Genomic DNA, 22,560 nt, shown 5'->3' on the forward strand with positions numbered 1-22,560 from the left:
TATAAATATAGCGTGATACATACACAAATAAAAGACTGGGCATATTTTCTCTATATTCCAATTTTATGGATTACATAGCCTTTGTTCGATAAAAACAATTATACGTTACATTGAATTTGGTATCACTGTATGTGCTCTTACTCTTTTATAGCGTAAACACAATTGGAAAGACAGAGACGAACACTCGTTCGAACAAAAGTACTCTTTTTTGAAACAAAATAACTTAAACGGTTTTTGTATCAATTACATATTTCCTTATTTCCGGTGAATTGGAAAAGCGCTCAGGCAGTTCGTTCGCACATATGCTTTTATTCTTAAATTGTATTGTAATTTGTATAAAAAAGTGTGAATTCATCTTTACAATACCCACTGTAAAAATCTACATGACAGAGCCTGCGCGTGCTCCTCGCGGCTAATTTCAGTACATTTGAGAACTACGCAGTATACAAAGTGAATTTAGCATTTCCGAAAATAAATACAGAAGCGGAGCAACGTCCCGGCCTCAAAACATTTAATGTTTATATATTGTTTACTTTCATTCATGAAATACTACTATTTTTATATCAACACATTGGCTTTCATATTTACGAGTTTATTTTTGCAAAACAAGTGATCAGCTGCTAGTAGTTGTTTATACGCTATTCAGAGAAATTACGAGTAATAACTTACTTAGGTAATTTAGCAAAGATTTAATTCACTGCTTTATCAGCCCAATAAAATTCCTATTCTTTTTTTTTTTAAGGTAATAATTTTGTTTCACCGGGAACCAAAGATTCTTCGTCACGACATTCGTAAGCCACAGAGACTGTATCTTAATATCAAAGGAGGTTAGGATAATGATTTCGCATTAATTAAAGTACAAATAGGTGCGCCAGTGACCACGACCTAACAACCTCAGAAATATTTACCGTAATGCGGTCGTTCAAATATTACGTAAGCAGATTTACTGCAATTTATGCCCCCCCCCTCTCCTCCTTTTGTTAGCAAAAGTAAACAAAACTCTCAAAAATAATAATACATGAACGTATTAATTTTTTGTAGGAATTCTCGAAAATGCATTTCGTTTTCAAGCATAGACAATGTGGTAGCTAAGTTATCTTATTCAAATTATTTTTTAAGCAATAAGCAACATTATTACACCGTCAAGTGTAAATGTTCATAAAGGGTAGAAGCAAGAGAGGATTGCCGGATTGTCTATGAGAAAAACGCGGTAAAATAATAAAATAACGTTATTTTAATGCCAGGAACTCTAAACCTACGCAAAATAAATCGATTCAAAACAAAAATTTCGTATATTGTTTGCGTCTACTTCAGAATTATCATGTTCTATCTATATACACTTGTAATCAGGTCATTAGCAATTGAAATTCAACACGGGTTATAGTAACCTTGTAGTTATGGACGTTATTATAATGGCTCTTCTATTATCAAAGTGAATATTAAACAGCTCTATCGTTTATGCCATAAAGTATTGTCACGAGGTAGCTTACACCGTAAATCTAAAAGGGCTTGTTTTAAAAAATCAACATCACTTCACGGCGTTCTAGAATCTTCGAGAAGTTTCTGATCTTTCCTCTGATTCAATCCTTGCACCAGACCTAGAAAGTTCATCCTAGAATGTTCCTTCATCAAATAAATACAACCATTCCTGACAATGCCTGAAACGCCACTTGTTCTGAAATAACCTGAAAAATTATTCTGGTATGTGATATAGCCTTTCTTTAAACGGTCATAAATCTCATTTTCAGATCGCTGAAAACATCTCTGTTAGAGAGTTTGTAGAAACAAACATTTCATTCAACCCTTCTTCGCAACAGTAGGTATGAACACTTCTAGCACACTTAGTTAGAAGAACGTAAACTAGAATTCTACAATAAGTAAGTTGTACATGTGTGTAATAAGTACATAATATGCAACTTTTTCATTATTTATCTGAATTAGAGACAGAACTATCTATATACTATATATACGTTTATTTTGGCGAAAAGGCCAAGACATTATCGCATCATATATTCAATATGTAATACAAATTATGCTTTCTTAGTTTTTTGAACAGAAAGCAAACGGGCCGGACCGTCATCTGATTTTAAGTGGCGGTATCACTTGGCCAATGGACACTCACATTGCAAAAAGGCTCGCAAGTGCGTAGCCGGTATTTTAGGTTCGGTAATACCTATGTACATATTTCCGAACCAATTCTATATGCCTCTATAGATAGTAGTGGTGTCGCAAACATATTTGTTTAAATAATTATATAATTGTAAAGTAAATACCGCTCTTAAAAACCGCTTTATATGTCCTCGATTCTCTATCGAATGATTTTAGTAAACGATGTAAGCAATTACCTGTTTTAGTATGTGCAAAAAACTAATAACAAAACCTAAATGCATAAATTAGATACAGTTTTGCACGCTCTGTTTATTTGCGATGACAAATGTTCAAAAAACAAAAGAGCATCACCTACTTTGTTAATAATTTCCGTATACAGTTATATGGTCGAAGCAAATGTTTGAACCTAGAACGCATTTTCGCGTTCTATGGACTAAGTACAAGAGGGTAGTTTAAAAAAGTATTGATTTATAAGTACGGTAAGGTTGTATTAAGAAGCTTATTGCCGTTTAACGTATTAAACGCGTAATAAATGTATGAAAATCTTAGTTTTCGTGCTATTGTGAGGATCAAATTCCCACAAATATTTTAAGTAGATCTTAGCGTAGTTAATTCGTTGATAATAATAAAAGTTTAACAATACAAAATAATTACATAAAATAAATATATTTTCATAATTATCTGTTTTAACTGAGAAGTACCTACTGGCATCATCGTGTGTATGTTATCCCTGAGGTCGTAACTTCGAATCCCGGCTGTGCACCAATGGACTTTCTGTCAATGCGCGCATTTAACACTCGCTCATACGGTGAAGCATCGTGACAAAAGTCGAGAGAAATAAGTCAACGGCGAGTGTCAGGCAGACCTACCTCTCTATTAGAAGAAAACAAATGATCACGAAACAGATACTACTCACTTTTTTTTAAATTTAAATTACATAGAATAACGTTGATTAATTTCAAACACAAGTTCCAAATCGAAAAATAATGTTTTTAAAGAAAACACTTTTTTACCGGATTGAAGTTTAAGAAGTTGAAGTTTTTAATGTTTTATCGAGAATTCATTCAGTAGTTTTCATACACCATGCGTTACCTAGCTAAGTTCGATATAAATCATCCAAAACACCTTAATACATAGAATAAATTATAAATATTTCTTATTAAGCAACAACCGTTAGCATATAATGTGGCAACCTTGAGTAATCGTACAGATTGGTCATTCTGATTACTCTTATCATACGTAAGGTCATTGATATCGGTGCGATGCATTGAACTCACGAAGTGTGATGAACTAAAAATTAATTTTCGCAAGGCATCATGACACAAAACAACCTCATACTCTTCATACATAAGTCTGAATGCACTCTATTCTCTCGTCTCTTTCTGTCAAATTCTGTTCACGCTGTGATGAAAAGAGGCAGATAGGTGAATGATTGGATACAAATATTTATACGAAAAGAATGGCTTTTACGGAATTCGACATTTTTCTTATAGGATGAGCAAAAGCCGAGACGCCCAAAAAGTCCATCGCAGCCCATGGACCCATACTTCCCTAATGCTCATTTTTTGAGGACCTATTAGATGAACTTTACGTATAAGAAACTGTCTAAGCATAGATTAGCTTGTGTGTCAGAAATAATAGTTTACCCACATGACCTTCAGTAATTATTTCCGTTCTACGTATGAAAAAACCTTATACCACTACCTCTAATTCCTTGAGGATACTATAAAACAGCCATCGACGTGAAAGACAATGTTAAGGCCGATTTACATTATCTTAGTGTTTAGGAGAGTGCTTTAGTACAACTTGAAAGGCAAGTTCTTTAGCGTAGCGTTTACTAAAGCAAGTAGCGTTTACATGTTTCAACTAAAGTACTATCCTAAAGCACTCTCCTAAACACTAAGATAATGTAAATCGGCCTTTAGTACTAGTGATTGCTTCCGCTTAACAAATTTTCTGCAAATCGTAAAGTTAAATCTAAAAAAGTTATCTTAAGTGAATTCACAATGAAGGTGGAAAAATCAATTAACTTTTTGCACACTTATCTACCGAAACAAAAAATGTCATTGCCACGCTTAAAGGACGGTGAGGGCATTACAAAATGTGGGTTTTTTTAAACCTATATTTTAAATTAAAGTTAAATTTTGTCGTAATTAAGTAAAATACAAAAAATTTAAACACAGTATCAAAATAAATTTTAATGTGTGAACCTGGTGAACTTCGTATCACCTACAAATATTTGTGTAAAAACTTATTGCAAATCTTTTAAACCAGACCAAAGTGATCTGAACACATACAGCTATGAAACACAACTTTTTGAAGACATCTATTAATATGACAACCAGGTCACGATTTTTTATTACTAAAAAGACAAGACATAAACTTATAGCTTTAGAGAGGCTAGTTACGAAAAGTTTTAACTGGAAAATTCTATTGTAGTTTTTAGAACTTTTCTTTACTTATTATTTATGTTTCCCATCGTTTAAACCTTCCTCTTAACTTCCACAAATACTTCAAGATCATAATTAGCCAAATCGGTCCAGCCATAATCGAGTTTTAGGACGAACAGGAATTAATTAATTCATATATATAGATAGATAAAAGTTTTGAATACTGTATCAAATAATAATCGTGATCTATACAATACAAAATAAAAATGGACAAGACAGAAATCCTCCTATGTCCTATGATCAAGCAGCACTTATTTATTCAAAGACAAGCTCCAAAAAGTTTATCGTAACATTAAAATAAATTCATCATAATATAAAAAGAAAAAATGAACATTTCAAAGCTAGGATCATTTGCCTCTTAAAGATGTTATATTTATACCTGGATAAAGGTTAACGTAAGAGGAGAAAAACAAAACATAACCTTTAATAATTTTAGTTATGTAAATCATGTTTACAAATTCTAATATCTGTGACGCATTAACCATTACTCATTATGTATTATCAATGCGATGTGTATGCTTTACGCATATCGAAACCAGATACAATCCACGCGCATACAATTATCAAAACAACCAATGCAAAGTTATATCTTTGTTACAAAATAAAATTTTCATCTATTTTTTTATTAATGATTAAAGATATAAACCCATTGTTTAAACAATATTTTCTTTTCTTTATCCAAATAAGTTAATTAAAAATATATTTACCCAAAAGTAATGAATACATAAAATTCAAAACGGAAACATTTAAATCCTCTGTGACATTGTACGTACGATGACCTGATTTTAGCGTGTTTTTGATAAGACGACCTCGTTATGGATTTAATGACATTTGTAACAAAGGAAGGAGATGCGCAAAACTATTGCCATTTAAAAAAAAATTTATTTAATTACATTGACTAAATGAGTGTCTATGGACTGCGGTTGTAGCGTCTTATGGGCGACCCTCGAGACTTGTTTGCATCCTATAAGGGACTTTAATACCGTGAGCGAGCAAAGAATTCGTGAAAAGTAATTCTGTTAAAAGACTTATAATTTCGCCGCATTAATTTGACATCAAAATATTATGTTTCAAACTAGCTAAGTACACGAGTAACGTTTCTATAAACATCAAATATTTGCGTACTCGTGTTAGAAACGTTTGGTTACAAATGTTTACTAGTCGTGACCTTCAATACAATGTTAAGGAAATGCTACACAGCAGGACTATTAAAATTAGAATTATTTTCAAATAATCAGTTGGTTTTTAAGTATCGGTGTTTTAAAGGCCGGCAACGCACTCGCGATTGGTATTGAGAGTGTCTATAGGCGGCGGTATCACTCACATTAGGTGAGCCTCCTGCCGGTTTGCCCTTTGTTATATACAAAGGAATAAAATTGTTAACATAGTTGATCGATTTAACGAAGAATTGACGGTAAATAATTTAAAGAGTTTATCCTCAGTACTTTATCACATTGTGATACATAATATGTATTTATATATCTACGTAACCTATATTTATGATCGAAACACGTGCTATTGACGAGACATTAATTTTGGACCTAATTATATAGCTGTCATTTATATCATATATATATATATATATATATATATATATATATCTATAACTACAAGCGATTAAATTATAGTAAAGTTCCTGACGAGAAATAGCTTTCCTAGATCGGCGCAATTCAGAATAGCACTACAGAATCTTTTAAACGTATCATTATTCTATCACCTGTCATTACTAAGAAAGCTAATGTAACTCTACGATATAACATACATACAATATGTAAATGTAACAAATAATTTAAAACAGGCCAAATAATTTAAAATTATGACCTACCTCAAAACTATCATGACAAATTAAAATGATGATGTAATCATATTATAGTTGAAAATATTCATGTGTAATGTATGTAGAATTACCACAAAAATATATTTTATTTATTTATATTATCACGCCTTTTTCTCGAAGGGGTAGACAGAGACAACTCCACTTGCTAAAGTCTTGACATACCTCTCTCGCTTCATCCACTCCATCATGACTTTCACCACGCATGCTCGTCGGATATGGATGGACTTGTCCCTTCTCTAGTATCTCCTGAATTTGGTCCAGGTATGTACGGCCTACCCAACTTGACTTCACTACCCAGGGTTTCCTTGTATATCTTACTTGTTAACCGCTTCTCATTCATACGTTCTACATGGCCAGACCACCTAAGCATTTTCGTCTCCTTGTCAAAATCATTTATTTATAGGTAAAACAATGTACACTTATGAACGTCAAGAAAGAAATATATATTTAGAGCTTCTAATTTTACATTAACTGCCAGTTCTCAAATCAAGGGCGTAGAACGGAAGTGAGGAACTGGCAATAAACTCTCCGCCACTCTTTTTAATCGCCAAGTTTTTTGTTTTACACAATGAGTGTAAGGAGCTGCAATCAATAGTTAATTAATCATAATAAAATAAGTTTATAACAAAGATTTGTCCTCTATCAGTGGAGGTATGGTGAAATAGGAGCACGCACTTACATTCTCGTGGGAACAACACGCAAATACATAGTCGAAATAACTAACATAACACATTAGCCGGTGGTAGCCTTCGATTCTTGGCCCGAAGCGGTGAGTAAAACCCAAATCAAAGTCATATCAATATTTGAATCGTCCGGATTAACTAAACTTTTGTTAATATATTATTTTATCCATTAACGGCTATTTAAGTCAGGATTTACATGCACACAATCAAAAGCTTCTCTGCTCAAAGCTTCCGTAAACGCTCTATATATTTCGCAGTTAAGTTGCACGGTTCTTTAGTAAAACTACAGTTAGAAATAATTTAATGAACTCGGATTACGGCTGATAGGTATTTCATTGCTATTATTATGCAATGGAATAAGACATTTTTCTATTAACTTGGTCAAATTTTACTGCTTGCGAAAAGTATGTACATAAAGTTGCAAAGAAATATTTGATTGTTTTTTTGCGCGAATATGCAATGCTACTGCACCGATTTGAAAAATCTTTCACCATTAGAAACCTACATTATCCCTGATGAATAAATAGGCTTTTGAAAATTTTCAAGAAGTTCATCCGTAAAAAATTCCAATAAAATCCCTATATTGCGCACGCTGCGTTAAAGTGATGTTCTACACTTTTTTAAGAGACATCAACAGTCCGCAATACCATGTCTACTAATACATAATTAATCAAAATAGCCGTCCCTAGAAGCCGGGAATGAACACCAACTGAGTTATTTAAGTAGTACATCAGAGTTTGTCACCATACATTGCCACATAAACAACAAAAACTGCGTGTCATACAATCGCAGTGCGCAACTATTCACAGTGAAACCGAAAGTAAAAGTGTGCCAAGAAAATGCGGCTGTATTATGTGCGCATAACGACTTAGCACATGTCACTTTTAGTGGGCTAATTTAATCAGGTTACGATTTTGCATATATATATAGTAAATATGTACTTGTATTTTATATAGAATATGTAAAAAGGTCTTAAACATCCAGCGTTAAACTTATAATTCCTAAGTTGTAGAGTAATAAGTAGTATTATCTAGACTTTAGAAATATTTATCTTAGTTTCCGCCTTTTTTTATGTAATTCTACTGTAATGTACTTATTTAAGCTAATAAACAGTTATAGTCTAAAATACCACCCGTATCACCTCGACGTCCGCCGTTCCACAACTGAACGTTTTTCAAGGCAGTTTTTGCCGCGCACCACCACTATGTGGAACCAGCTGCCCACTGAAGTATTTCCGAACCAATTCGACTTAGGGTCCTTCAAGAAAAGAGCGTACCAATTCTTAAAAGGCCGGCAACGCACTCGCGAGCCCTCTGGCATTGAAAGTGTCCATGGGCGGCGGTATCACTTAACATCAGGTGAGCCTCCTGCCCGTTTGCCCCTCGTTCTATAAAAAAAAATTCAATACTAGCGATTTTTACTTAATTGACAGTCCACTCACTAGTGTCTTCTCACTCACTAGTGTCTTTCTCACTCACTAGTGTCTTTAAAGAACTGTCTAATAAACTTAGCACTTATGTTCCCAGTTCCTTCTTTCCTTGTTCCTTCTCTAACACTAAGTGAGAAGGCTAGATTCTTCGCACCAGCCTCTACATTCACGTTGTGAAGAATACTCTGTTCGTGGGCTTTGACAGGATTTTTCTTCATGTTTTGGCTAAGTAACAATTTGGATTATTTTAGGCTTAACTAGCCTGTCGACTAGTTTATATTATTAGTACAAGACGCTACAGCGCTATGCGCTACAGCAAATAGAAAACATATCTATGTTCCACTGTCTAGCATTAGATAGATCACCATCGCTTTCACAACTGACAATGAGTAAACTGTGACAATATTTACTGACCGTAAAATAAGATGGCGAGGTTTGTTAATAATATTAGAGGCTCATCTTATATTTTTTCTCATTAAACCGGTTTAGTTGTTTACATTAAATTTGGTTATTTTCCGGAAACAATTAACGACATATGACATTGAAATAAGTCGTAGTGATAGATATCCTTCTCATATAAACATAATATTTACATGTTATCAAATGTTTATAAAACTCATTATTATTCAACATAGAAAAATATAATCATATGTATAGTCTGTCTTATTGACCGTGTATACATATGATTAGAACTCTCTTATTGACCTTCATTACTCAAAAAATAAACAAGGAGTATTCTAGTTTTTTTATTAAGCCTGCTAATTGCATAGTATATAGTTTCAATAGATTCCTATAATCTAAGCCGAGAAGCTAAACTGCAGGGCAGTATCTATTGTCCCTTTTCCTAGAAATTGACTTTTTACGGCATATAATCGTACTTTCACATATGACCGAGGCAAGTGGACATCCTATCTTCATACTACAATGCCATTTCCGCCTGTCCGTGTGGAGGTAGACATTACATGTGCTATTCTTACCTCCATTATTTTCTTAATTTGACAAATAGGTTAGCATACTTATCGTTATTAACAAAAACCTTACTGTATCGAGATTAGAAGCCTTTAGATCCACCGACCTCCAGGCTAAGCATCGCTGAACCATTGACTCTTAGAAAATTACTATTTATATTATTGAACTGTGTTTTCGATATATTAAAATTGTATCACAATTTATTATAAATGTAGATGGGAAGTCACAGGCTCCTCAGTTTATGACAATAAATAATTATTATCTCTTACCTTGTCAAAACTGATGGCATGCGAAACAGAAACGATGAGATCTTTCTTCTTCTCAACCTTGTAGCCCATGATGTGGTTTTCTTGAACTGTATGAACAACGAAACCCTTGGAGTCAGGGCTCCAGGCGATGTGTGACGCGTAGTCAAACTCAATATTAACTCTTATATTTCTGTGTTCTTTGCTGTTCAGATCACGAATTTCCCATAAAATGACCGATCCATCTGTAAAGTTTTATATTATTTTTGTATTATTATATCTAAATCTATACTAATATTATAAAGAGGAAAGATTTGATTATTTGTTTGTTTGAAATGAATGGGCTCCGAAACTACTGGACCGATTTCAAAAATTCTTTCACCGTTGGCAAGCTACACTATTCCCGAGTGACATAGGCTATGTTTCATTTTCAAAAAAAAATAGGGATGCTTACTAAAACTTGAATAATCTAACCCAAGGTGTAAAAAAATAAAAAATAAACTTCCTTCAATCGCGTGCGCTGCGAAAACTATTAATTATAGAACAAATTCATGTATTTAAATTTTTCAGGACAGATCACTATCTATAAAAAATTTCAAGACAGCATGTCTCTATCTTTTATAGTTACGTCACAATAAGCGTCCTTTTATTATTTTTTTTTAATTAAAATACCACCGCTAGAAAAGGCTCTTTATTCGTACCTAGGTATTGACTATTGATCCTTATCAAAAAAAATACCAACGTTTCACATAAGCTACAATTTATTGGCATAACCACCAAAAAAGCATGGTGGATTGGTGTTCTCATGCCGTTTCTCTTGAATAGTTTACTACTATGATATATAACAAAAATCTTAGCCACAGCAACGCTTGGCCGAGTCTACTAGTTATAAATAAAAATCCTTAAAAAGCCTTAGTTAAAGAACGTTTTGTTATGTTTATTTTCAAAAAGGGAGAAAACAGTGAATAGGGAAATTGTTTATTTTGTTTTCGAGCTGCACGGATTGCAATTCCTAGCATTGTTCTGTTAACAAGCAAATCTTTTGGCCTGCTATATATTCATGTTATAGTGTTATGAACGATAAGACCTTATTATATTGTGCTTTAATATTTTTATTATTATTATTATTGCGATGAAGAAACACACTAGTCAAAAAGCATTTAGAACGAACTATGACAGTGTTATTCACATTCAAGTTAAAATAGTTCTTGTTTTATTTATTTATTTCGTAATCCATTAATACCACCTGTATGAATAATAAACAAATTTCTATGTTTTTCAAATTGTAGTTATTTATTATATTATTTACACACCTACCCTCCGACCGTCAATCAACCGAATATAGCCATCCTCGACACACCAAAAAAGGTGCATTTTTTATCTTGATTGATTGACGTGTACACAATGTCAAAATGCATCTGAGCCATGACAGTAAGCTTAATGTCAACCTTGTACATTTTGACCTTAAATTCACCCACAAGTTTTATAACAATGGGTAAACTGATTAAAAATTCGAGAAATATGTATATGCAATCAAATTACTTTAACTTAATAATTGAATGACGTTTTTGTAGCCTCCAGCCCAAACATGCGTTTAAACAAGTTTAGCGTCTGCGTCAAATATTTGTATGAAAAATCTTAGTACTGTGCGTAATCGCTGTAAGATTTTTCTTCTTGATCTAATATAGAGGTAATTCACGTTAGTATTTAATACTCCAGTAGCTGAAAAACACATGGTGGGTTGAGCGAGCCAGTAATGACCGACATACTTCAATGATATTACATACATGTGTGAACAACTAATAATTATAGTAATTAATTTATAATATACGTAGCTTAAGGGTCCACTTTCCAATGTTTAGTGCGACCTTATGACCTTGAACTACATTCCTTGAATTCCATCCCTTCGGACGGAATAAATTAATACTAAAATAAAGTTATTGACACGAATATCATTCATTTAAAAGAAATTACGGGATTATACCATCGTATAAGTTTATATCTCTATATATTTATATATATAGATGGATATATATAAATATATCTATATATTTATATATATATAGATAATTATATAATTCTCGTGTCAAAATATTCGTTCCCATACTCCTCCGAAACGGCTGGAACTATTCTTATGAAAAATTTTATGCATGTTCAGTAAGTCTGAGAATCTCACAACACCTATTTTTCATCCCCAAAATGTTAAGGGTGGTCCCACTCCTAAATTTTTATTTTATTTTTAGAGAAAACTTTTTGATTTAATTTTTTTATGATACAGCATACAAATAAATAAAATATATATAATTCTTAATTGTCACCCGTCTACGATCAACCCCTATTTTTTATTTGATAATTAAAAACTTATGACTTGAACTCTGAGGTTTATATAGAGAAAAAATCACAGAAACCCCTAAAAAGTTTTCATTCCGGAAAACCGAACAGTCTTTGGGTAGCATAGCAAAATGTTACATGTTGGTATGAACTAAAAAATAGGCTAAGTAAAATCACATTAAGGAGAAACGAAGTTCGCGGGGGCAGCTAGTTATTTATATATGTTTTACCCGGTTAGTATTGAAAACGGTAACCATAAATTAAAAATATTCGTCTACAAAAAAGTATAAACGTTCAAGACTAAAAGCCACTTTTGTATTTTGCATTATGAAGGTGAGTTGTAGACAGTTTGAATGATAAAATTACGGCCCTAGCGTGAACACCTGTAGAAGACTTGCAGGTGCATGGCCTTTGTGCCATTTAGTATTAACTTATGTCCTCTAACTAGTAGCTTCTTAGTATATTTTTTGAAGTGAAACTTCTTTATCAGGGTTGGAAAAAAATGTAGTGTAACATTTTTTCGTTACGCGTCACATTTTTCCGTTACGCGCCATCTTTTTGATGTGAAACTTCTTTATCGACGTATGGGTGAAATTTTGTAGCAAATCGTCACGTTTTTCGGTTACGCGCCATGTTGCTTTTTGAAGTCAAACTTCTTTATCGGCGATGGAAAAATTACCGTCACATTTTTCGGTTACGCGCCATCTTTTTCTTGTCCCTACCACGGTTGATCCGACGAGATTAAAAGGCATTAATAACAAAAATATATAATAACGATAACAATGATAGTAATAATTACAATTAATGAAATTCTGTAATAATCTTACTAGTAAGTAATAAGGTAAAATGAAATAATTGTATTTGTATTCATGTCTATGATGATAAAAGCCTTTTTTTAAACTTTATCTAATTTAACTTTATTTAACCAATTTCTGTAAAGTTGCATATAGTAGATCATTTTTCGAAAAATAAGGTCATAAAGAAGTTTCACTTCTTACGTGTGTACACCTAGTAGTATGCTATCGTGGCCAGAAAGACTGTCTTGACACTTGTTCAAGGAATTATCGCTTATCGTACTTTTAACAAAACGACTACTGTGTTTTATTTTTGTTTTAATGACGTATAAAAAAAATCCCGATCTAATTTGATAATTACGCTAGTATATTACGCCAATCCTCTGAATGAATGTAGAAACTACGAAATAATATTTATGAATACTTTAGAAACTTGGAATCCCAAAGTATAAAGGCAAAGTAGCGGATATGTGCCAGTAATACTGTTTATGTTAACCTATCGGGCATAACAAAAGTGAAAGTGGATGTGGGTTCAAAGAGGCTAAGTGAGACGATGTCATCGCACTGTTTTGAGAAACAAATATACAAGAAATCTTTTAAAGTTTAAATAAAAGCTAAGACACATGTAAGGAGTCCTTTCTTATTTTTAATTGTAAAGCATATGTGATCATCTCTAGGCTACGTACCTACCTCACTGTGTAAACAGAAGGGTATTTTGGAATACGTAAAAATTCGCTCCACGCTAGCCCATGTTTATATAAAATATTTGAACATGATTCTTTCGAATATAATTAATATTTGAACTTGTGATAACCTACCGCTCTACATATTTCCAGACAAAATACACACACGTAAGATTATATTATTATTAAGTATTACATAAATATTCCAATTATACAAGATCAGAATATTAATTTTATATGATACTGTTGTTCATATCACGGCAGTGCAAAATATTTTAACGTGAACAAGAGCGCTTGGGCCTTAATTTGGTTAGTAACAGTGTGATATAGTGAAATCCCAAGCCCAAGTCAGGATATAGCCAGAATTTCTTTATTTAATCATCCATCAATCAATGAGAAGAATCAATCCATCACCATGTAAAATCTCTTCCATCTGGAAATTCTTCCTCGCTCAGGCAAAGGCCCATTGGTTCGTTGCTTAGTTTTGAGGTATCGATAACTTAATTGAAGATGATTGATTCCATATGCTTACTATCAAAGGTATTCGTATGTCATACAATTATTCTTGCTCTAGATATTGTAACAATCTGTGTTGGTACTTGTAGAGTACAATCGATAAACTAGGTGAGCGTGCAGTAATGCGGGAACCGGCGAAAGGTCACCAGAGCAGATATCGAAACTGAGTCACTGTAACAAGGCCTTGGGTTTCAGGCGGTTACCTGAAGTGACGGTCGATCGGCAATGGCTATTTGAAAACGTAACGAGCATTCACTTTACAGTGAGCAATAAAATAATCGTTTAAAACAAAAAGTGAGGTCTGTGGAACCATTTATACGATTTTTAAAATCTGAAAACGTTAATCGGTCCAGGTGGCAAAATAACCACTATTTAAGGACCTATATGGTCGCCAAACTCCAAAAAAGTACATTATTTCTTTCCATTTTTCGTCATCGTTTCTTGAAGTAGGGCGAATGGAAAAAATATATGGTGGAGTTGAGTAGTTTATGTATCCATATTGAAAGATCGATACACGATTTAAATAACTTCGCTCGATAGAAAAAAATCCATAATTAATTTTTGACACTTTGAATTCATTTTATGAAGAAAATGTATGTATATAGAACATGATTTTGAAATTTGCACTATATATTTATTAGTTTTACATAACTAATTGTTATTACGGGCCGGCGCGCCTCAGTGCTCCAGCTCTCCACTGCGCCCCGCAGTCCACCCCGGGACACTGACACAGCAATTCGTGCTGGGATAGAGCCTTAAGCCTTGACTAAATCACCTGCATCACGAGCACACCCCACATACACACCCTCACTTCCACACTATCACACAGCACAGCCAAATTAGGTATTAAGTACGTGTTTAATAATTTTTATAGATTTTTTCCTTTCGTAAATGTTTGAACCTTTGTTGTATATATTATGTATTCCAGCTCTGACTATATTAAGTTTAGTATAATTGTTTGTCGTTGTATATAATTAATGTTAGCTGTAAGAATTACGAAATCAATAAATATAATCTTTATTTCTGTTACATCTTTAAAAATGATTTACACAGAAACATTTATATACCTATAATAAATCTCTTTGCACCAATGATAAGAGCTTATAATTTAATATAACCAATGGAGAGTTTTACGTCAAAAATCTAGCCTTTTTTTAAATATTCTAACTTAACATTCCGTTTCTCTAAACAAGCCAAGGTGGTAACAGAAAATAAACCACTAATTATTATATTTATAACTTAATTAAATGTCGTTTTTAACTACGAAAGACCAGAAAGTTTCAAGTCAACATCATCCATATGTTTAATATACAGTAATCATACCAAAGTGGGCTTAGCAAGAGTTTTCACCATCACAAATCCATTTTTCATCAATTTCTAGTGAACTATAAAACTCAATCGAAATCTTTAGCGAGAAATTGTGTGAAAGTAATCATGATAAATATGATTAATGTGTGTTTTTGTTTCCGTCATTTCATTAGTCATTTTCTAATGTAATCTAGATTTTATCATTATGTGTAAGAACGGTTTAATTATATCCTAAAGTGAAAGTAGTTTCCTTCTTCCGATCATCTATGTAAATAGTAGTACTCGGTAATATAGCGTGCTTCTTGACAATTTTATTACTAAGCTAAATTGTCTCTTGTTAAGAAAATGTAGGGGTGAAATTGACAAATACTTGATATGGATATATAACCAACCTACAGATAATATCGTTAATAAAGGAACTTACCAGATATTTTGGAAACATTCAAGATCGAAAATATTATCTTGTAATTCGTATATGTAAATTAAATTAGTATGTACTACATTAGCGAGGCATTTCAAGCTCTATATGTTGTTATCATTTTACAATTATCTTCATATAAATAATGCACCAATAAAGCTCTAGTCCAAATATGATAATATACCGGATGAGATACGATATTCCTGTATCTATTTTCCTTATTAAATTTATAAGTATTGTTCCTTCCTTTGTGGTTAATTCATTTTAAAATGGTATTTATGCCGGTTTACATACATATTAAAAAGCACATATCAAAAAGATCTTGCCAAAATGTACTACCAATTACACAAAACTCTTGCAACACTATAATAAAATCTATACCGACGGCGTTAGCAACTGTAACAACTATGTATTTCCAATAATCAATACTGGCTAGCTGATATCAAGCATGAAGCTGAGCAATGAAGGCGGTAAAAAATTCATTTCTGTCTCGGATCACGCAATATGCACTTCTTGATTTTCCTCAAAGTACGAGGGTGACGTCAATAACCATCTACAACCCACCTGACGCAATATCCGGGGAAAAATCAAATCCGGCAAGTAATATAAGCTAGCATATTACACGGAAAATATTAGATTTTCTCCATTCTGGGAACCTGACCTAACTTAACATATAATGTTAAGGATATATAGTGACTATATATTATATACGTTAAACCATGCGTCGCGTGTCGATTAGTGATTCAATGTTTACTTATCGCATTATTAATATTTTTTTCTTAGAATCGTCTTTAATAAAAATTACATCTATTAATATATATTTTCTTTTATTTCATAATTTCTTTACGGTGACTTCATCCATTCAGACTTTTGCCTACTAAAATGAACTTTGATGTATTAGTTATTTGGATATTATTAAAATCATTTGTTCAACTGTAGGAATGCATGACACACAAAAACATAGCAACAATTATAGTACGACTAGCCAGGTAGACCACATGTAATGATGAAATCACTCCACAAAAAACAAGTGACTCGTCGTCATGTTTTTGTTTCATGCTGATCTTATTTTAAAATTCGTTCACCTTAATAAAAACGTATAGAACATCCTTTGGCTTCTCTCGGAATGCTTTTGTAATCCTAACCTGTTTACCTTCACTAACCTGTTATGATTCACTCGCCTGGACTTTTTAGTCGACCATTGAGAGTTTAATAACATGTGTGGTGTGCGTTTAATAATAATACCTTACGATGTTTTTAATATCATATAAAGAGGACTGTTCGTACAAAGAAGCGTGACTCTATTTTTCCTTGTTCCAATGAAACAACGTGCTACAGACAGAGACAACCAATATATAACCTCATATACTAGTTTAAGATTTCTTTTAACAAATCATTTTTTACATGGCATAGGTAATGAGGTTTTTGTTTGAAATAATAAAACAGGTATTGCAACATTAGATACATCTAAACATGTTTTTATTATACATATATGTAAAAATATTCGTTGTCTATATAACCTCACGTCACATACATTTCTGGGCCGATATATTCAAACTTTAAGCCTGTTTGACCCACATTTGATAAGCTCCATAATCAATATGATAACGAAATTCGCAAATTGCAATGCGTAATATCCATCGCGGTCTTAGTTCAACATGGTTCAATGTACCTTCAAGGGAACTAGGAAGTTAATGCAGACAAAAAACTTGAACCTCCAACAGTCATCTGTATATGTGTTCATAAATAATCGCTAACATTGGCTCACATAACAAGCTTATTTTAACAAAAACTAGTCATATAAATTCAAGGTCCGGGGCTCAGCTCAAAGGTTTTATGTAAATGTTTAATTAAGATGTGTACATATTTTCTTAATAAACTCGTTTACCTACCTTCTCCGTAGGATAATTTTGATCACTTCCTATTTCTTCTTCCTTCCACTGCGTCACACACGGCGTAGATTATGTAATCATGACTTCCGTTCTCAATAAGATATTTAGTTTGAGACTTATAAATGACGTCAAATGGAGAACTCTTAGGACTTTGAGGCAATAAAAATAACGTGTACTGAGGGAAATAACGTTGACGACATAGGTTATGTGGTGTCATGGTGGTTCGGTAGGGACGTAGGTGTGTCGGAGGCTATGTCGAAAGAGACTGTGTAACTTATTGTGAAAGACTCTGTGGGGGCGAAATGCGAGGCGCCAGGGCCATAACAATATTGTTCTGTATTGTACAAATCTTTGTTAAACATTATACATTCGAATACTAAATTCAAATTCGGTTCTTGTCTCTGTACAAGATTTATGAAGCCCACGCATTAAAGGCTTATGATTACAAATTCCGATTTAAACTAGGTTATGTGGTTACAACGGTAATCAATGATCAGAATTATTTAACTGGGTTAGTATTATCTAATATGGGAATTATTAAAATGTAAACGATATTTGAACCGACCATGATGCCTATATTAATTTCAAAGTCCAAAGTCCAAACCTGCAGACATCTAAAAATATTTAACTTAGATATCACAAAATAAACTTAGACCGGCACAAACCAGGTCAGTGTTGAATAAATTACGTATAGAAATCGCTATCAAACATAACCTATACTTTGAAGTCTTTCGATGTGGCAGGGACATGACCAAAACTAATTCTTCGAAGCAGTGACTAACAACTTTATTGAAAATACACGTAACACCATATTGCTCACAATATTTGGCATAAGACTTATTACTATTACATGATAAGTGCTGGCATGCTTTAATAGGCTATTTATATTCATATCTATGTATCAAATTCAAGAAAATATTATGCCGTAAGCGATAAGATAGACCGTTCTATTTGCCTTTACTATTATCATTGGTATCAAATGAGGAAATATAATTATATCGTGCTAAACGGCCTTTTGAGCTTATTAGATACGTTTCCTACGTAAGACGATATTTTATCAGAGCAAATGTTTTACGATAATTTTAGGCGAAACAACAAGATACTTACGCCGCCCGGACGCGAGGGCATTACTCTTTCCTGGCCGATGCACTCATTTGGTGATCCAACGTCTTGAGTGTTTACGCCGAAGTGTCAATTGACCTTGTTAAAACCGTCGAGATTCGAGATCACCTTTCCTACACAATGCCCTTTAAAGTGTGATGTCAATTACCATGTATTCCTCACAATTACCGAGTTGCATGCCGTCGAATTATCAGCTGAATTAGAACTAATAAAGTGTATCGTTGTGTGCGTTACTAACGATGTGTACTTAGATATCAGATAAGTAAATGGTGCGGTTTCGTTAGTTGCTTGAAATAATTAGGTGTGCTCATCAAGTCGAGATTTCGTCATTGGTTTACGTAAGCTTTATGTAACTCGCTTCAGAGTGCACGGTCGCTGATTGTCCATTATGAATAAAATGCTTAAGAGTAACCTTTGTTATGCTTAGTGTAACTGAGTCGTGTGACGAAACGCCTTGAAATATAATATGAGGATGAACACACGCTTGAGCCGTCCTACTTAGAAGCCAAGGTATTCTGGCTGAGTCAGCTGAGAAAAAAATAAATTCTATATTCACATCCTTTATGCTTAGTCATAATTACCGGCAACATCGACTCATTATCGAGATTGTAAAGATGTTATCATAACTCATCTGTTTATCATGTGATGTTTTCCTCAGAAAACTGTTCTATACTTTTAGGTATAAATAATCACCAAAGTTTACAACGTGTGTCATATATTATGAAACAACTACTTGAAACTTTAAACCCCAAAAGAAAACAAAATATTAATGTTATAAAGAAAAACAGCCATTTAAAAGCCACACCTATAAATAAATAAGCCTTTCATGAACCCCAATCACCCTGTAATATACACGCTCGCAACACTCGCCCATTATGTAGCTAATAGAAATCCAGCTGAGTGAAAGTGTCTGTCATATGACGGCTATAGAGAACAGCTGTATGAGTTGTGCATTAATCATAATGCGATCGACGCTATACATATTCATAACATTTATGTTTACGTTTTTTTCCAGATATCATGCGACATCTTGTCAACTGATCTTAATGTGTAAGATAGAGAAAGAAAACAATTTTATTAAAAAATATTACGTTTATTGCGATGGAGCAATTCGAAGGCACATACCACATACCTTGGTACGCGCGCTCCGTCAACGTAATATACGTCTATATTCATTGAGAATCATGCATAAAACTTTTCAGCATTTGTTTACAAACAAACTTGTCAATTATCATTTAAGAGTTAGGCGGCACAAATAAGGGGGTCGTAAGGTTGTAGAATTGGGAGTGGATTCGTAAGATGGACTTGTTGTGCGCGTTCCTCGTGCACCTTCAGGAGAACCAGGTCCAAGGCTGCGCGAGCATCTTCAAGGGGCGAGTGGCCGGAGCTACTTCGCTGCACGCTACGGCCGAGCAACTCTTGCGAAAGAGCCCGTAGAGATCGACGTAGCGGAAAGCCTCGAGAGTGAGGATATAATGCACAAGTATCCACAACTGCACCGTGCAATAACTTTAAAGCTCTTAAATCATTCTCCAAGGCGTGCCCGATCAATATTGTATCGTTTCCGATGAATCCAAGTATATCGTTTTGAACATCTCTTAGCGTCTTAGTCGCGCGCGCCAAGTCGCGCGGCCTGATGCCTGAGAAGCGTGTGTTGTGGTCGACCACCGGGAAGCTGGGCTTTACTAGCGACCTGTACACAAGTCGACCGTCTGCTGCTATCACGGCAATACTGGCCAACTCGAGACCAGCCGTTGTGTAGCACATCTCTGTATCTATCGCATAAATACCTCCTCTTGGTGATCGAGCACGCACATATCCTTCAAGTGGTCCATTCATGCCAGGCTTAGTGCCGCTCCATACGTGAAAGCGCGCCGTACTGCATCCTCTCGAGCCGAAAGGCGCATCGCAGCATGTGTGGCGAGAATCACTGCTAATACGTCCCCAATGATACACACAACTGTCTTCAAAAACATATTCGCCATCACGAGTCATTCTAAACATTTTATCACAACGCACACATAAATGTTCCACTGCATCCGCTTCTTCATCACTTTCGGAGCGGGGGGTCGATCCCCAAGACCCCCTGCCACTGTCACTATGGGATCCACTAGGGACGAATTCCGGCGCGTTTACGTCAAACGATTTAAAAGGTCGAGGCCGCGGCGGCGGGTTAATATACACCACGGCCTTGGACGAGTTGGGCTCTATCTCCAAGGGGTAGCCCAGGGCCCACATCCGCTTGGGGGATAGCAGATGCGGGCGTAGGGCCTCGGCTAGTTCTTCGGCGGAGATCCTCTGCGGCGTCGACGTCGCCGGCGCGGGCGGGGAGCGGCGTCTATCGCGGGGCTTGCGCCGGCGTGCTGCAGCGCCGGCAGGGTCCACCGCAACGTTGGGCTCTTGATAAAACCAATCGTGCCAATGAGTACAGAAATGCATCTTTCTTGCTGGGCTTGTATACACATAGAGAGAGCGAGCGAGCGCGGAGCTGGAGACGATAAGTACGTGCAATCGCGCGCGCGGGCGCTTTACTAATGGCGAGGTGGCGGGGCGGCCCACGCTTTATACGTCACGTAGGTAGCGCGTTCGTTAACGGGACCTGCCGATCGACCAGCCTATTCTCATTTTTCTAAACAATAATAAACTACTTTCTGTAGAAATACGAGTTAAGACAATTGACCCTCTTGTTAGCCTTTATATCTTTTTATATACATTGTAGCAATAAAATGAATTTTCCGCAATTAACTAAGCAGTTTAGTGTCTGCAGTTTGTAAGAAAGTTTATAAGCTACTGAGCAAAAAACCATATTTAAATTGATTAAATATACGCCTTGACCTAGAACTACAGCCTTGAAAACTAATTTTATCATGTAATTCCGAGAATGAGGGAAATATTAGCTAAATAGTTTTAAAGTAGTATTCAATAACACAAAATAACACTAATTACCAAGCATAAAGGAAAAAGAAGTACAATTAGGTAAACGACGTTTTATGGTCTCATTAGTTAATAGCTCATTAATAAATAAACTAAACAAGGTTATCGATATTGTAAGTCAAACTGCGTAGAATATAGTGTAAAAATACACGCGTGTTATTCTAATGTAGTTTTGTTTACATGATAGAGTTCACGCGATTGTCGGGAAAGGACGGGCATTGCTCTTACTGCTATAAATATAATTTATACGTAGCATATATATCATCAGATATTAGAGTAAAAAATTCATCCGGCAAAACAGTTAGAGATAAGGCTAAATGCCACGAAATGGCCAACTATCTGCGAATTTCTCTCATACGTAATCGTTACGAAATCGTAATTAACTTAATCCTTTCTGTGTAACATCGAGAACGAATTTGTATGACTGTTATTAATCGTAAAAAAGCTTCGTCCACGCAAATTCGTCAATAATTTTGGTAAGACATAACAGTGCAAAATGTTGCATCAACAAAAGATCTCCAACGCGTCCAGTCACGTTCGCACAGATGAACACGTTTGTTAAATACGTCATAAGCATACTCGAAATCGGGAGAGATATTATGAAATGTATGAAAACAACTAACTCAACGCTTTCGACCTAATTTAACACATTGTACGTGTCCTACATAACCCATAATTAGCTACTACACATCGTTGATAGAGTCCAGGCACATTTCGAGCGAATTTTCATGAGCCCAATACATCTTTTTAATAAAAGCGTGTTTAAGATAATGTATAAGTATTAAAAACGTCATTCTTTATTGTAGCGCTTGCAGCGACATTGTAAACGTTTACATAGAT

The 22,560-nt window shown here is 34.5% G+C and overlaps 1 protein-coding gene across 2 annotated transcripts in view; it reads right to left on the reverse strand.

Annotated features, from left to right (window-relative positions):
* LOC125048747 (transducin beta-like protein 2) overlaps positions 1-22,560 on the reverse strand; it is an 81,805-nt gene that overhangs the window by 22,642 nt on the left and 36,603 nt on the right. The window contains exon 3 of one of the 2 annotated variants that reach the window (XM_047647604.1): positions 9,747-9,967. In XM_047647604.1, the coding sequence (XP_047503560.1) occupies positions 9,747-9,967 (221 nt within the window). Of the gene's footprint in view, positions 1-9,746; positions 9,968-19,858; positions 21,186-22,560 lie in introns of those variants that run through there. The other variant, XM_047647603.1, reaches the window with a different exon arrangement.

Source organism: Pieris napi, chromosome 4 (assembly GCF_905475465.1).
Source record: "Pieris napi chromosome 4, ilPieNapi1.2, whole genome shotgun sequence".
Lineage (NCBI taxonomy): Eukaryota > Metazoa > Arthropoda > Insecta > Lepidoptera > Pieridae > Pieris > Pieris napi.